This window comes from Diplotaxodon limnothrissa, linkage group LG5 (assembly GCF_057381915.1).
Source record: "Diplotaxodon limnothrissa isolate DT_005_m linkage group LG5, D_limnothrissa_male_GT1.1, whole genome shotgun sequence".
In the NCBI taxonomy this organism is placed as follows: domain Eukaryota; kingdom Metazoa; phylum Chordata; class Actinopteri; order Cichliformes; family Cichlidae; genus Diplotaxodon; species Diplotaxodon limnothrissa.
The window spans coordinates 30,242,263-30,260,107 of NC_140600.1; the positions used below are offsets into that span (position 1 = coordinate 30,242,263).

The 17,845-nt window shown below is 40.8% G+C and overlaps 1 protein-coding gene across 1 annotated transcript in view; it reads right to left on the reverse strand.

Annotated features, from left to right (window-relative positions):
* Window positions 1–17,845, reverse strand: part of stab1 (stabilin 1) — a 236,448-nt gene that overhangs the window by 87,113 nt on the left and 131,490 nt on the right. Inside the window, exons 61-64 of the mRNA XM_085353392.1 lie at window positions 13,567–13,711; window positions 11,982–12,115; window positions 10,284–10,449; window positions 9,823–9,929 (exon numbers count right to left, since the gene is read on the reverse strand). Of these exons, the coding sequence (XP_085209518.1) occupies window positions 9,823–9,929; window positions 10,284–10,449; window positions 11,982–12,115; window positions 13,567–13,711 (552 nt within the window). The remainder of the gene's footprint in view (window positions 1–9,822; window positions 9,930–10,283; window positions 10,450–11,981; window positions 12,116–13,566; window positions 13,712–17,845) is intronic.

Below are 17,845 nucleotides of genomic sequence, written 5' to 3' on the forward strand. Positions count from 1 at the left end.
GTGGCAAGTGGAATAATACCACATAAACACTGTTACACTACCAGAAATTATTTCCACTACTAATTAATTACCGTTGAGCTCAAAGGTCCTATTAATAAACTGTTAATGAATGTGTATTTATGAAGACGATTTGTGAGACTGGTAAACTTATGATATGTACAATAGTCTTTCGTTCTACACGGTGCGTTTCAAGGTCCTGTACCCATCCGTCGGTAAACTGTACCTGGGCTTGTTGCAGTGACCTGAAGTTACTAAACTTCATGAGTGTATGCACTCACTCCAAGAACCGTATAATTATAAATATGAGCGTGGTGAAAGTTGGGCAGCACGCTGACGTCTTTTGTCCACTCTTTCACTCCTTTGATTTTTTCCTCGTATCTTTTCTTTGTCTTTTCGTCGAGTCTGTCTTTGTACGGACCAGCATTGTTCTCCTTTTGTTTTGTACATTACTTTTTTGTGCGGCAAAGAAAAAAAAGAAGGTATTGGAACCGGAGAATGAACGTTTTGCGGTGCTGCAAATGTTTGCATTTGATGCGGTACTTGGATTGTTTTGCCACGAGTTCCCGGCATGCAATGCGCGAAAATCACGTGATTGCTAAACAAGGGGGAGGGTGCATCCAGCCTCCTCGGCTGTAATTGGTCCAGCCCAGAGTCGATCATGACCAATTGGCCAATCCAACACCTTCCATTATATATACCCTTCCTAAAAAAAAAAAAAAATAAATAAAAAAAATCCATCGGCCCATAAAAACAAAAAATCGCCAGTGGCCCACCGGGCAAATGCCCGGTATGCCCGATGGCCAGTCCAGCTATGCTTCCCAGTGTGGTAGCTCTTTTTTTGTGTGTGAAATTATTTTTTTAACCATTTGACTTGAAGTTGATTTAAGCAGATGCATATTCTTTGTGATATGAACACATGGGAAACAAATGATCATTTAGCCATTTATTTTTAGCTCAAAATGACAACATTAACACAGTAAAACAGGTCTCCTTCTTAAACAGAAGCCTGTCATGCTTAACTTTTGAGAATATAAGTAAATCTTTCTTTAAAAGAACTCTGTCCTGCTTAACTTAAAATTATATAAATTAATAGAAAACAATAGAAAGAAAAATATTCTTGTAACTGTGCACATATAGTGCATTTAGTACAGTTGGCTTCAGTTGAGGTATTATTTCAGCTTTTCTAATGCTAATCAGCTGCTCCTGTTTGTAAACCCGCTTGTTCCCATGATTACGCATCATAACTCATCATCATTATTCATCTATGTATTACTTTTATGTATTAGTCATCTATTTGTTGTAATCATCTATCCTTACAGATGTTTATTACACAAAATAAGTTATATTATCACACTTCTGGCCACATAGCGCTGATATTCACTGCACATGCCCATATTAACTTTTTCCAGCCAGGTGTTTTCCTTTTCCCATTCCTCCCTGTGCTTTTGCAGCCTATTTTTCTTTCTCTGAGCGAACAAACATTGCTGCTCTAATGCTGGGCTCACACTGTGCGATTTTTGGCCCATTTTGAGACGATTTCTGAGTCGTGCGACGGATTTGGTGATCAGACCGATTTTGGCCTTCATCGTGCGTCGTGTAGTATACGTGGGGTAACGAGAAGCGATTAACACCTCACGACCAGCTCCCGATCATCAATCGCTCGTGAGGGTGTCACCGCAGCCGCTCACACTGCGCACGCGCAAACACGTAAACGTCGGTGAAAAAGACGGAGCAGCACAGCTGTGCAGCGTGTGATCTGGACACAAGCCATGGAGGCACAACTTGTAGAACTTTAGAAAGCTCATCCGAGCCTTTTCGATGTGGCATCACAAAATTATCACGACCACAACAACCGTGAAAACAGTTGGATTTACACTGCTGCTTAATCACAGCTGCCTGATCAATGTTTTTCATTAGCAATTTAGCAAAGTTGATGGTGGTGGTGTGTGTGTCTGTGTGAGTGAAAGACAGAGAGAGCGAGCGACAGATTGTCTGTTATAACCTTCATTTTATGGAGGCACAGTGTGAGCTCTCAGGTCGCATCAGAGCATCGGGTGGTATAGTGTGAGACCTGCATCGTGACCTACCAACTTCTAACCCCTGCGAGTCAATCGTGCAGTTTGAAAATCGCACAGTGTTTGCCCAGCTTTAGGTGTACTGTCATCCGAGACTTGCACCGCAGTGTCGGCGTTTGTTTCCCTGTTGGCCATGCTTGTTGTTGTGGTCATCTGTTGTCTTCCGGTATTTTCTCTGTAAGCGACCTTTCCTCGACCAATGAGATAATCTGAATTGTCATACTCGAATTGTCATAAGTGTGCTGTCAGCTCATTGGTCACAAAGCAGGAGAGGGGCTGGGAATTATGTTTTCAAACAAAGCGTTAATTCCATTAACATTTATAGACTACTTTTGATTCTCACTATATTACGGGACAAAGTGCGTCCCTTATTAGCTCAATACGGGACGTGTACTTTTGTTTCGAAATACGGGACGATTCCGTATTTTAAGGGACGGTTGGCAACCCTAGCTGATTGGGACCTGATGAATGTAAAAACAAAGAATTGCCAGATTTTTTTTTTTACCTAATTTTGTTTCTAAGTAAAATGAGAACCACGTATGAGGATATTCGTTTAAAATTTTGATAGAACAGTAGCAGTATAATGTCCTTGTAAGTGGATATCAGGTGCTTGTAGAGCAAAATTGAGTATTTTGGTCTAAATAACCCAAAATGTGATGTCCACATATGTGGACGCCAGGTCCTATGACTGGATCTTTACCTTACAGTATAAAGCTGTTGTTGTGAACTGCTGCTATATAAATAAAGTTGAATTGAACTGAATCTTGGTATTATTGAGACTTGAAAACGAATCTAATACAACATTGCTATGGAAATGGGCATGAAAGTTACATTCATTAGCCCCTGGAGGCTCTTGATCCTTTGTGTTATAAATGTTCTGCCAGAAGACGCCACATTCCCACTTGTGTTTTAAACAGAAAAAGACGAATTCCTTGTTGATGAAAAGGTTAAAGGGCGCATGGGGCTGAAGAGATGACAAGACTTGAAACTGACAGGAAGCCAGAAGAGTAGAAAAGGCCATGGTCAGGTTTTGTGTTGTCAGCAGAAACCAGCTTTAAGCAAAATAGAATAAATATATATATAAAAAACTTTATAAATATGTCCTAAGCTTTAACTTTTGACAGTTTCTCTGTAATTACAAGACCGGAGGAGATCTGTAGCTTTGTGGAGCGCCACATTCCTGAACTGAATCCTCCTACATCTTTTTTTGAGGTAGATCAGTGGACACTGAGCCTCTGTGTTGTTCAGCTGGAAGCAGCTGCCTTCTCTTCTCATTAACTGGACTTCTTCCAGAGCTCATTATCTTCAGCAGGTGACACATCTGTTTTCTTAAAATCTCACAGTCCTTTAGAAAACTACGAAATGTTTTTTATTTGACTCGTTAGGAAAATATTCACAACGGTAAGTTTAAGTGAAAGAATTTATGATGAACAATGAACAAGAATTTAATGTGTGTTTATTTTTATTTTGAAAGGTGCCTGGATCTTATCCAGGTGAGTTTCAGCATGAAGTAATTTCCTCTTTGTCCATAGACAAAGAGACATCTCAGAACATTAAAATGATACAGATTTCCTTATATTATAATCACAAATAGTTAAATGAGAATATAATCATTAGAATTAAATGTTTCTAATACCTGAGTCCTAACCTCTTACTGTGATGTGTGTGTGTGCACTTCTGTGCTGTGATTTTTTTGTGCCAATGAAGAGTGTAAACATTGCAAAGCCCAGGGGCCTGTGCTTCGTACCGCGCTAAGTGAGTTAGCTGGATTAGATTGTTGACGATTTCGCGTGATCCTGGATCGTTCGGTTCCCCGAAGCCCATCCGGGACTTGCTGTCATAGCAACAGAGCCGTAAGCGTAAACCTGCTGGGGAGCAGGTTTACTTTATGTAAACAGGATTAGATCGTGGCCACGCAGGTATGCCCGCGTCATTCATACGAAAGCAACAGCGATATTCCACCACTGTTTCACCATAAATAAATAACATCAATGTAACTAAAGATAATGCAGCACTTGATCCTTTTATTGATTTCACACAGATACATACAGGTCATTCCCTAAAAAAGGGAAATGTACTATTAACATTCTATTACATGTATGTGATTATTACAGATGTAATTCATATTTCAGAGTAGTAATTGTAAATTACTTCGTGTAATCAAGATGAGAGACCACGGCTATAAAAGCGAAGGTGGATTTGGGAAGCCTGTCGCAGCCATGTCCTGTCCGTTTACGCGAGCAACCCATTGCGGAAGGTGCAAGATTGATAAGGAGAGTTTACAGAATTCAGCGTATATTGCGGGACAGACAGGATCCTTTAGCTCAGCGCGACAGTGTGCTCATAGAGAGATATCGATTTTCCCGTGAGGGTATTATTCACTTAACCAACTTGTTGACGAGGGGGTGCAGGACCACCACCTGTCTTTTTTTTTGCTCTGCCCTTTTCTTGGTTGCTGTTATAAACAAACAGATTATTCCAGGGTCTCTTTCCAAGAGACGACAAGCAATATAAGTGATAAATATTACCATTCTGTAGAATATTCTTATATTCCACTTTTACTTGTTCCCATGTTCTAGTGGGTCCTGTTGTGGCTCTAATGTGAAAGGGGATATAATATAACATATTATAATATAATATAATGTAATATAATATTGGATAATATGGTGTGATATGATAAATCTACCCTACCGCCTACTGGTGTTGGCCAGAGGGGCCGATGGCGCAATATGGCAGCCTGGCTTCTGTCAGTCTGCCCCAGGGCAGCTGTGGCTACAACCGTAGCTGCCTCCACCAGTGTGTGAATGTGAGAGTGAATGAATAGTGGCATTGTAAAGCGCTTTGGGTGCCTTGAAAAGCGCTATATAAATCCACTCCATTATTATTGTTATTATTGGATTACTTCCGAGTTTGATTTGTCAGCAACTTTCTGCCAGCCCTCTCTCCTTGCTTTTGCAGCCTTTGCAGTGTTCCCTTGCGTTTTAATTAAACTCTGAAACTCCTGAAATCCCTCACTCAAGAGTTCTTGCTCTGCTGCCGAAAAATACCGAGCGCGCTCCTTCGCCATTTTCGCCGACCAATCAGCGGGTTGCCGATCACTGTTTCTGCTATCGATGCGTATCCCCTTTTACGGCACCCAGTGATCGCACATTACTTCATCCAGCTGTACTAATCGTCAACAACAGGTGTGTTCGGGGAACCGGAATAGCGAGCTCAGAGTTAGCGCGATGATTTGATCTTGGATGTTTCATTTGATCTTGGATGTAGTAAGCGACGTACGAAGCACAGGGCCCAGATCTTGTCCGAAGGAGAAACAGCCTTTAGTGATTTGTCAGAATAACTAAGCAAATATTCAGAGAATGTCTGACTTTAACATGTATGATTTAATAAAAGAAGTAATGAAATGATGAAATGGATAGTCGTGAGATTGAGCTGATGATAAATCCTGTTGAAGTAAAATAGCATAAACTGAATGAGACATGAAGGAAAATATATTCATGTTTTATGGAGTTCATGATAGATCATGTTAAAGCCAACACAGAAGATAAGAAAATGTGGTTTTAGTGTTGCTTTGAATCATGTATGCACAAGGTCAGAGAGAGAGAGAGAAAGAGAAAAGCAAAATGGGATGAGTTAAAATACAGTGATAAATGTCATAGTTGTATGATACGGTCATCAAAGTGAGGGAGGAGAGAGAGGAGTTGTTCTTCTCTTTGTCTCCTGTGAGATTAGCAGAACAGAAGATCAGATCTAAGATTTCACAGTTGGGAATTTCGGCAGAGACAGCAGAGGGATCAACTGTGGACTCACAAATTGGGTTTATATTTTTAGGCTTTTTCTCTGCTCATTTTTGATGTTTCAGATTATACATTCAAGATGATTTGATGAATATCAGATGAATATCCTGCATTAAAAACGTCTACCTTGTAAAGGTGAAAACCTGTGTATTATTACCAGTGTTGGGACTAACGCGTTATTAAGTAACGCGTTACAGTAACTACGTTATTATTGTGGTAACGAGCACGGTAACTAGTTATTATGCCAAAATCAGGAACGCGTTACTCGTTACTGGGATTTAGATAGGGTCGTTACTCGTTACTTCGTGTGGTGGCATCGCGGAGCTTCCACAGATTCAGTAACATTAGCAAGTGGTGGAGGCAGCAGGTGGATGAAGGAAAAGGGAAGCAGAAGGAAAAGAGACCCGAGGTGGCCGCCGGTCCAAGTGTGAACTGAACTTCAGGTAAGAAGTTATGACCTGCAGTCTCTCTGGGTCAGATATAAACCAAGTTTAGGTGGAGTTTATTTTCGTTATTCTGACTTTTTCCGTACTGCGTGCTAGCTAGCATGACGGAGTTTCTATACAGCTGGGTGGGTGCTATGAAGTTAATGATGTTTAACTTTATTTTGTTCATAAGTTATTAGAGTTGCCAACCGTCCCGTCTGGTATTCAGAGAAAATATTACGCGTTTCTTATTGAGGTGAAAAGAAACAGTTTGTCCCGTAATTCAGCTACAATGAAAAAGGCACAAAGCTGGAGTTATTCTGTGTCTTTACGCTGCACAGCTGCCTCTTCTTCTCTCATTCTCCCCCCTCCCTCTCCCGTTTCTACTTCAATCATGAAACTGATCAATGATCAGCTGATCGGCTCTCTTGTTTGTTTATCGCCCACTTTGCGCCGAAAGAGGAAGCCAGCGGATGTCGCGCTAAACAACAGCAGCACGTTTAAGCTTGATCAGCTGTTGCTAGAATTTATTTAATATTAATTTCTAGTATCAGCTGATGTTTGCTGGAGCCACAGCTGTAAAAAAAAGCTGCTGGTCATGATATGGTTTGGTTATCTGGTGAGAGGGAAACATGAAGATGAAACCAGGAGATGTCCTTACTGGATCATCAGAGCTGTGATGGAGAAACAGGTTTACCTTTTAGGTGACATGAATGAGTTGAAGTTATGAACTGTTTCTGAGAGACAAATAACCCCAGGATCCTTTTTTAGGTAGCTGACAGCTGGTAACTGTGCAGGTGCGGATCTAGCAAAGTGTGGCCAAGGGGGCATGTAGGGCATTAACAGGGAATGGGGGGCACAAAGAAATACTTTTCTTTCTTATTCTCATTTAAAATGTCTAGCTTTTAAAAAATAATTATCTGAATCTTACAACAAACGATTGATAGATTGATGCATATATACCATCAAAACAGTGTACATCACTGTCACAACAGTGTTTGTTTTCATTCAAAGGCTTTATGATTTTTCCTATAATGGTGGGCCAGTCTCTAGTCAAAATGCCCGGGCAAATTTTCTTTCCTAGTCCAGCCCTGTATGCAGCTCATCTGCAGTCTGGTGTTACCTACATCTTCCTATTCAGAAGGCAGAATTTCTGAGTTCTGAGTACAATCGAAAGCACAACGACTGCAGTTTTTGTGTTGGATGTAAAAGGCGCACATGACTCTGTGACGTAGGCTAGAATCATGGCAGCAGTCAATGACGGTCCAGGCGTGGGATTTCTCTCGTGGAAATATGCACGTTATCATATCCTTTCTATTGGTAGGTGGCACAGTGCACTTGTGGCAAGTAAGCAAGCTAGAAGACTGGCAAAGTTATGGAAGAAACACATTAACAAGAGAATTCTGAGTAAAACCAAAGTTACTTTCCCTAGTAACTAGTTACTTTGAAAGTAACGAGTAACTTGAAGTAACTGAGTTACTTTTGAGAGAAGTAACTAGTAATGTAACTAAGTTACTATTTTAAAGTAACTTACCCAACACTGATTATTACACATTATTAACATCCCTCAAAGGGTCTTACAAGTGACTCTAGCCTAAAAAATTAACAGATCCTTTGGGACCAAGTTTAGTTACCAAGTACACAGATTAGGGAAGAGCTGCTGATAACAGGTTTGACTGGCAAGCATGCCTTCAGAGGGAGCAGTTAGAGCTGGGAGAGACTCCTCCCTTTTTCCATCTAAGCTCTTGCATATATTGTATAAACTGTACTGGGGGTAGCTGGTTGAAATTCAAAAGACGGGAAAGCAAAAACGAAAGGTTAAAAAATAAGTAAATAAATAAGGACAAAATGTTACCTGACAATTAAATGTATTTGATTTAATCCAGTAAAACCTAAACCATGAAAAAATTGCCAGAATTTTTTTTTCTTTTGACTGGAAAACTGTGTTCATTGAACTTTCTGACAATTGAAACAATTTATCAATTTTAAAGTTTATCTTAAACAAAGACATATAGTAACGTTAATGTTAAAGCAATAACACTTCTGAGGTGCCAAAAACACTTAGTGTTACAGGGTTAAAGTTAGAGTTTCTAAACTTAGTGTTTAAAATATGAAAATGTTAGATTTGGGTCCCTCTCCCTCATCAGAGAAACACAGCTGAAGTTTTTTTCCTTCTGTGACACAAAACACACAATTTTCAACCAACTTTAATTTTTCATAACTGAGCTGAACATATTTCCTCTCACATGGCTTTTTTTTATGTGTTTAAACTGAGCCTTGACTTATTAGCTGTTCCCTTTGATGTCTATAGATCTATTAAAGCTCTATAGATATCATTAAATGATGAATTCAGATTAGTTTTTATTGACCCTGAAATCCTTTAAAAATAGAAATGAAAAAGATTTAATCATGCCGGCAACGCAGCTTGAGACAGTTGACTGGTGACTCACTTTGGTCTCTTTGAAATGTGCTGAAAGTTTTTTTCTGTCTTCATTACTGAATGACAGTGGGCACTGAGTTGTCACAGAAACTCTGCTTTCCAGCGATGGCTGCCAGGTCTGAAGCAGCGGCCCGTGTGTTTTTCAGCTGCAGACTGATCGAGTAGCACGCTGTTAGTGGAGTCATTTTAGCAGGGCCACTCCTGGGGCTCTGATTAGAGGCACTTCGGCTCGTTCTGTACCTCCTGATTACTCCTGCTGCCGTGCCTCCACTGATTTTAGTTTAGGCGCCATCTTCCTGTGTCGTTTTCCATCTTTGTGAAGACTCACAATCAATGTTTGCAGTTACTCTGGCTGCTCTTTTCCACGTGGAGCCCCAATAGTATTGGGCCAATACAGACAGCAGCAGCTTACAACTACAAAACTGAGCCAGTTTCAATGATAGATTTTGAGACCCTGATTGTTAAAAAGGTGCTAACGCACAATTAACAGTGGCTACATTAACATTTTAGGTGCTTATATTTGTCATAAAGAGGAGGGAAATCATAACAAAAGCTTTAAGACCCTAAAAAATTTGATCTATGGAGCTCCTTTTTGGGCGATAAACATCAGCTAAGGTGACATTAGTCAACAGAAAATAGTGTTTTTATTCATGATTCTGGTTTGTGAGTCTAGCTAGCTGGTTAATAGTTTACTAGAAACTTTTAACAGATGCTGTGAGCTGGGCATCATGGTTAAGTACTGAATAAATACTTTCAATATTACTTCAATAATGCAGTATTACTCTCAGTATGAATTTTTGTTAGCAAATTATAAGCCATGTCTTTCCTTCATTTTTCTTTAACATGTAGAGACCTCCAGAAGAAGCAGGCTCAGGGAGGGACAGGCATCTAATGGGTAGCAGCTGTGGGACGGATGGAGCAAAGAGGAGAGAAGAGGAATAGAGAGAGACTCCAACAGCCTGAACAGACAGCTAAAGCTATAACTAAGAGAAGCGTCTGGGTCAGTGATCCAACTTTATCAGACGTTTTGAAGCCTAATCTTCAAACCAGAGAGAGCGTTCGTCTCCTCAACCCAAAACACTCACCTTGTAAAAGATGGAGATGTTGCTGTACGTTGCAAGGACGCTGGTCAGGACGCCGTTACAGAAATCTCCATTTCCAACGTAATCAGGAGGGCACGCACATGAGACATCTGCACACACAAAAATCGTTTTTTACAAACTGTGAGCTGAACATTCAATCAGCTCAGTATGTTCACCTTGAGTTAAGCATGTACATGAGCCAATGCTGTGACTCAAGGTTAACACACTCCAGCCTAGGACTCAGAATGACTGTTTTCCGCGGTTGTGCTTTATGCTTTTTACCTCATTATTCGCTGTTTTATGAATCATTGAAGATAGCATGGCTCACAGAGCAACAGCATTAAAGTCCAATGCAAAGTAAACAACACATTAAAGTGGGAGTACAGATCAGGGAGGACCTGCTTCTGTCCACACACACACACACACACACACACACACACACACACACACACACACAGATTCACCTCTGAGCCTGTAGCAGTAGGCGTCATACTTGCTGCTCTGGTCCATGGGTTCTTTGTACAATACGAGACCCACGTGGTTGTCTCCACACATGACCGAGGGGTAGCGGGTCGGGTATCCCGCCTTCCCCCCGTCCAGCCAGCCAGCCACACACAGATGCATCCCAAGCTGTCAGGGCCAGGGAAAAAAGTCTTGAGATAAAGCTTGATTTACATTTCTGCCTTGAACTAAAACTAAACTAAAATCTCCTGAAGTGACTGGTAATATCTTAAATATCTCAAGAAAACTGAAAACTCACATCCTGCGTGTGTTTTTAAGCTTGTGATTAATCTAACGTTCCTCCTGCTGTCTGGGAATCAGTTAAAGGGCACCTTGGCTTGTGGGGTAAAAATCCAGAAAGTTCCCTCCTCCACTTTACCATGATGGAAACTGTCATGAGGTCGAGTGAAAGTGTGAAGGAGGACTTGGACTTGTTGCTGGCATGAGTGTGCTGCGTTAAAACTACAACATCCTGAAGGTGAACTACAAAAGGCACATCTTAACACCCCATGTGTCCTGACCATGTTATTTCACACAAATGGTAAAAAAAAAAAAGTATCTTTTCAAAGCTGAAATTAGAAAGAAAAAGGCAAAGGCAGCTTATTAAATGAAATGATACGATGTCACTGTCAGGAAATGTGGGAGTAAAGATCCAAATGCAGAAGTCCAAGACTCCAGCTTAGCAATATTCAGAACAGCAGTTAATAATACCACAAAACCCACAGACAGTCACTCTGGCTTTAGCTGACATGTCAAATTGTCAGCTCGTATTTTCTCTTCCTGCTAGAGAGATGATCATTGTAACTCCAGCGTTTGTTAATGTTTTCTGTGACTGATGCCAAGTTATTAATAATCCTAAAGGCTGGAAACACAGCAATGCTTACAATCAACACACAACTAATGCAAGGTTGAAGTATACTGAACCTTTAATTCAGTTTTATCTTTATTTATTCTTAACATTTAAATAAATCACACAAAGCAGCAACTTCATAAGTTGCATAAGGTCCCACAAAGGTACAAAGTTTCTTTTTCCTAGTGTGTCACTTTGAACTGTGCAGCATCATTATCTTCTTCCCGTTTGAACCATCTTTTCTGAATATCTGAAGAATTCAACAACTACCATTATGGCAGATACTTCCTGGTCACTTCACTCAGTTAGGGGCCTTTTAAAATGGACAACATTTGCCATCTGATAACGTCTCACAGTTACCATGCACTGCTCACAGTTCAGGTTCTAATACAGCTGAAGTGAAGAAGCTTTTCTATTGGCCGTGCAGGTGATTTTTAGTGTGTCATTTAGTGTTAAAAAACTGTAGTACCTGCAGAGCTCCTGAAAAATGTGGCATGCTACTCAATGAGTTTGAGAGCGCCGAAAAGGACGTGACATTTTTGTTTTCAAGTACTCTTTCACTAACAAAGGTTTGAGTTGGCTGCTTTGCTGCTTTTCTTGAAAACTGTTGAATGCTTCCCCGTCAGCCTAACTGACCGTGAAGGGGGTGTGTCTTTATAATGAAGACAGAATCTGTAGAAAAACCCTGCTGGTGCAGGTTCACAAACTTTTATTTCATTTTCCTTTTTTCTCATAGGTATACCACATATTTGACTCAGGTGCATCGACCTGTTGATATCTTTATGTAAACCCTTTCAGTAGGTAGGTTTACCTGCTGTGCGTCTCCCATCTGTTTAACGGTAGCCAATGTGGCGCCCTCAGCCTTGCACTCGGCGTCGGCCTGACTGAAGTTCATCTGGTACCTCCCCTTTGGAGAGCGCAGGTGGAAGACTCCGGCTCTGTTTTCTGAAGCACGACAATCACGTTAACTTCCCTCAGATTTCTGCACCATTCTGTACAACAAATATGAACTCTACGAGTGAAAAACACGATTTGATCCGATGCTGAACAAATCCAAGAGACATTCAACCCCAGATTCAGTAGAAACATCTGCTTTTCTTTTAATATGATGTAATTACTTGGTGTTTAAGTTCTGATGAGTAAAGCACGAATCAATTAAATGTTACATAACCTCGGGGACTATTTTTTTTTCTACAAAAAACTTGTTTATGTTCCTGTGACAAGAAGTTCAAATGACAGAAATAGCTCATCAACACCTTTACTGCCACTGTGCAAACAGAGTAAAATCTCACCTCACAAGCTTAAACAAATGGTGTCCAGTGTGTGTATTATCTTTTTGGAATGCTTAGTCTTTTTCACAAAGTGAACGATACAACAGCTCTAACAACTTCAGCTCCTTGTACCAACAATGATTTCTGCTGTTTCATGACCTGCAGTGCTTTTTTGCTGGCTTTCGTGCAGTTACGGGTGCTTGTGATTGATTTTTTTTGTTCGTGGGAACTGTGACATGAACATAGCCTTGTAACAACTTACAGAGAATGACTACAATGCCGCCATGTTCTGAGTGCCTGATTAGGAGCTGTGTGACGAGCCGAACCAACATTAAAATGTATTGTACTCCAGCAGGTTTGACGTCATTTTTAGTATGAACTGTGTTTCACAAGCATGGCAATGGCTATCATTCTGAACTCAGAGCAGCAAGATTTCAAAGTCAGCAACATCCCCCTCATCTGGACTGCAATGTTTTCTTTTGTTTTTTAAATTTGCAATCTATGGATGTGGACAGTGGGGGAAAAAATGGATTTTTCAAGGTTTGAGGATTTTTGTTTAGAAAATAGGTCATGATTTCTGGAAAGAGACATGAGGGCGGATTTCTCTACAGCTTATTTCACTACAGACCTGAAAAAATGCATACATTTGATTTTTGGAAGAAAATCCTTTTCTCTGGTTGGGTGGCAGGTGCTTATATCCCACAAACTTCATTAAAAGGGTAACTCTGAACAGATCATTTATGGTGAATTCCTAATTATCTGTATACCCTGATTAATGAAGATCAGGTTGGAAGTAATAACAGCCTTTGAGCCTTTAATGAGCTCCATGTTTAACAAGCCTTAACGAGCTCCAAATCCTAATGAGCTCAACTCAGAGCTGACATTTGTTTACCAGCCCCAGAAAAACAAATAAATAAACAAATGGAAGTCCTTTATAATAAACAATGCTAGCCATAATGTCACCATGGAAACATAGATGCTACAAAGGTCATCTGCTTTAGAATCAGTCTGATTACCATGGAAACTGCAATAGAGTAGGACTGGGAGCCAACATGGCTCCCACTCAGCAGATGTGACACGTGGCTACACTGCAGTTCATGGCTTCACTGCATTCACATGTCTTACCGTGGTAATGCAGGTCCTTGCAGATCGCCACAGGGTCACAGCCTCCATTGTCTTCCAAGCAGCGGTCAACAGGGGGCACCATCTTCTCCAAACACTGGACTCCATTACCTACATACCCCGGCAAGCACTCGCACTCCCGTTCATTCTAGAAGAACCAGATTAGAGTGATCAGCTTACAGGAGGATGTCATGTTATGTTCATATTCAGGGATATTTTTAGAGGGAGACACGTAACTCAAAAAACCATTAATAACAGTAATGGCAAAGATGCTGCTTGTCCCGCCCCAGCTCCAAAAAACCAGTCAGCAGCTTGGGAACAACTGGGAAACCAAACATGATTTTGTGCAACAGTTTCGAACTATGTGTTGGTGAGCTTATAGTTCTACTCATGATTATATAATAAAGATGAAGACTGTGTATTCTTTAATTTACTGTATCCATAATGTGAAATAGCATGGGATTGGATTGTGCAGTCACTTTGGATTTAACCTTGAGCAAAGCTATAAAGTTGTGTAATTTTGTGTATGTGCAGTAAAATAATAACATTTGAGGCTTTGAGGTGAGATGCATTTCTGTAACTGCTTTTGGGGAAATTTATTTAAATCATATTTGTACTTTATTCAGAGACACATAATCAAACACTTATCAAATCCCATAACCATTAATTTTTATAACACTTTTATCTGACAGAGTCCCAGGTACCACCCAGAAGCTGCTGAATATGCACTTAAAATGACTTTGATTTCAGTGTTCCATGTTTTAAAATCCGATAGCATCTCTTGACTGAAAAATGAATTCATGCATCCATGTTTTTATCCAAGCTGGACAACATTGGGGCATGTTCCTAATGAGGAAATGGATGGTGTGCTGGGGTATCTCCTCCTCTGGACCAGGGCATCACTGAGCTCCTGAAGAGTGTGAGGTGTGGGATGGATTTAACAAATTTTCCCAGGTGTTGTACTGGATTAGTTGTGCTATTTAGGTCAGGTGAGCTTGGGGGGCAATTAATGGTATCAATTTCTTCATCCTCCATGAACTGCCTGTATACTCCTGCCACATGAGGCCAGGCATTGTTGTGTACCTAAGGAGCCCAGGAATCACTCCACCATCGTAGGGTCTGACAATGAGTCCAAGGATTGCATCTCAATATCTAATGGCAGTCAGGGTGCTGTTGCCTGGCTTTCATAGGTCTATGCCTCTCTATTACTGACCCACCACCAAACCAGTCATGGTAGCAAACAAGATGGATGAGCTAACAGTGATAGCTTGGAGTCAAAGGGAACCTCAGGTGTTAAACTTAATTGAATCATGGATGCACCAGGATATTCCCGATGAGAACACATCTGTGGAAGGGTTCCACACCGTTCAGGCCGACAGACAGAGGTAAGCAGAAAGGAGGGGGTTTGCCTTTTTTTTTAAACAACCGGTGGTGTACTTGCTTACCTACAATCAAAGAGTGGATTTATTGCCCAGACACTGAACTTTATGCTGTTGAACTCAGGTCATATTATTTGCCCAGGGAATCTATCCATGTGAGCTTGTTGGCAGTCCATGTTCCTCCCCCTGCTAACCCCACAGCTCCATGTGCCTTCATTGCTATCTCGGGTGACTTCAACATGTCACCTTAGACGCTACATTGTCAACTTTCACACAGTATGTGGTCTGTCCCACCTGAGGGGAGAGAATTTTAGACCTACGGTTTATAATCAAGCACACATAAGCCCGTTTCATTAGTAGCTTCTCAGATCGACTCTGTATGGTTCACCACGGTTTTCATGATTTTCCATTAGGTCATAGTACCTGGTAAGTGTTGGAATTGATATTTTTTATATTGTCATTTGTACTTAGGAACATATAATCATTTGTATGCTGATAAAAAGGATATCCTTATTAGGTCTGATAAGATTCTGTGTGCACTTGTGTACCATGAGATGAGAGGAAGCAGCCTCGGCGTTATAATTTCCATTATAGCTTTAGGAACTAGATTGTTGTGTTTCTTAAAAGTGCAAAACTTCACACTTTTAAATGTTCGTCTGAGACATGACCTATTGCAAGTTCCTGTTCTTATCATTTAGCAAGACACTTAGTTCTGCTTTTCTGCATGCCTCATACACACAGTTTTAGTTCATTGAAAGGTTGTATGTCTATGTATAGTATAGCTGTAAACACACACCCACAGAATACAGGGAGTGCAGAATTATTAGGCAAGTTGTATTTTTGAGGAATAATTTTATTATTGAACAACAACCATGTTCTCAATGAACCCAAAAAACTCATTAATATCAAAGCTGAATGTTTTTGGAAGTAGTTTTTAGTTTGTTTTTAGTTTTAGCTATTTTAGGGGGATATCTGTGTGTGCAGGTGACTATTACTGTGCATAATTATTAGGCAACTTAACAAAAAACAAATATATACCCATTTCAATTATTTATTTTTACCAGTGAAACCAATATAACATCTCCACATTCACAAATATACATTTCTGACATTCAAAAACAAAACAAAAACAAATCAGCGACCAATATAGCCACCTTTCTTTGCAAGGACACTCAAAAGCCTGCCATCCATGGATTCTGTCAGTGTTTTGATCTGTTCACCATCAACATTGCGTGCAGCAGCAACCACAGCCTCCCAGACACTGTTCAGAGAGGTGTACTGTTTTCCCTCCTTGTAAATCTCACATTTGATGATGGACCACAGGTTCTCAATGGGGTTCAGATCAGGTGAACAAGGTGGCCATGTCATTAGTTTTTCTTCTTTTATACCCTTTCTTGCCAGCCACGCTGTGGAGTACTTGGACGCGTGTGATGGAGCATTGTCCTGCATGAAAATCATGTTTTTCTTGAAGGATGCAGACTTCTTCCTGTACCACTGCTTGAAGAAGGTGTCTTCCAGAAACTGGCAGTAGGACTGGGAGTTGAGCTTGACTCCATCCTCAACCCGAAAAGGCCCCACAAGCTCATCTTTGATGATACCAGCCCAAACCAGTACTCCACCTCCACCTTGCTGGCGTCTGAGTCGGACTGGAGCTCTCTGCCCTTTACCAATCCAGCCACGGGCCCATCCATCTGGCCCATCAAGACTCACTCTCATTTCATCAGTCCATAAAACCTTAGAAAAACCAGTCTTGAGATATTTCTTGGCCCAGTCTTGACGTTTCAGCTTGTGTGTCTTGTTCAGTGGTGGTCGTCTTTCAGCCTTTCTTACCTTGGCCATGTCTCTGAGTATTGCACACCTTGTGCTTTTGGGCACTCCAGTGATGTTGCAGCTCTGAAATATGGCCAAACTGGTGGCAAGTTGCATCTTGGCAGCTGCACGCTTGACTTTTCTCAGTTCATGGGCAGTTATTTTGCGCCTTGGTTTTTCCACACGCTTCTTGCGACCCTGTTGACTATTTTGAATGAAACGCTTGATTGTTCGATGATCACGCTTCAGAAGCTTTGCAATTTTGAGACTGCTGCATCCCTCTGCAAGATATCTCACTATTTTTGACTTTTCTGAGCCTGTCAAGTCCTTCTTTTGACCCATTTTGCCAAAGGAAAGGACGTTGCCTAATAATTATGCACACCTGATATAGGGTGTTGATGTCATTAGACCTCACCCCTTCTCATTACAGAGATGAACATCACCTAATATGCTTAATTGGTAGTAGGCTTTCGAGCCTATACAGCTTGGAGTAAGACAACATGCATGAAGAGGATGATGTGGACAAAATACCCATTTGCCTAATAATTCTGCACTCCCTGTACAGACACTGATGTTGTTCAGATATGCCTGCTTAAGAATGTCACATGTATTTGTAATTGCATATTCATGAATGATTGCTTGCTGACAATAAAAAGGGCTGTAGTGAAGGAATCAGTTGAAGTTGGCTAAAGGACAGGTGAAGGGAGCATTACTTGGCCTTGACTGACTTCCCTTGCAAGCCAAAAAGACAAAAGAGTCTTGATTTGTCGTGCAGTTTGGGCTTGTGTTCCAGTGAGGTTTGTGCCTAGATAAACCCAACAGTAAGATGTACTTTTTTAGTACCTACTTTCTCGAGGTTCCAAGCAATCCGATGTGGCATCGTCAGACTGCATATCACCAATTGGCTGGTCAGTAGTGTCATGCGATGAGCCATGAGAGCATCTTGTTCACAAAAATTAAAACCGCCATTTTTGAAACATGTCAATGACGGAAATGGCTACAAAAATAATGCCATGGTGCTCAAGTCTGGTGAAAAGCCACAGTCCGAGCAGCAGGTATATTCTTGTCCAGACACCCACCTTTTTTGTAACGTT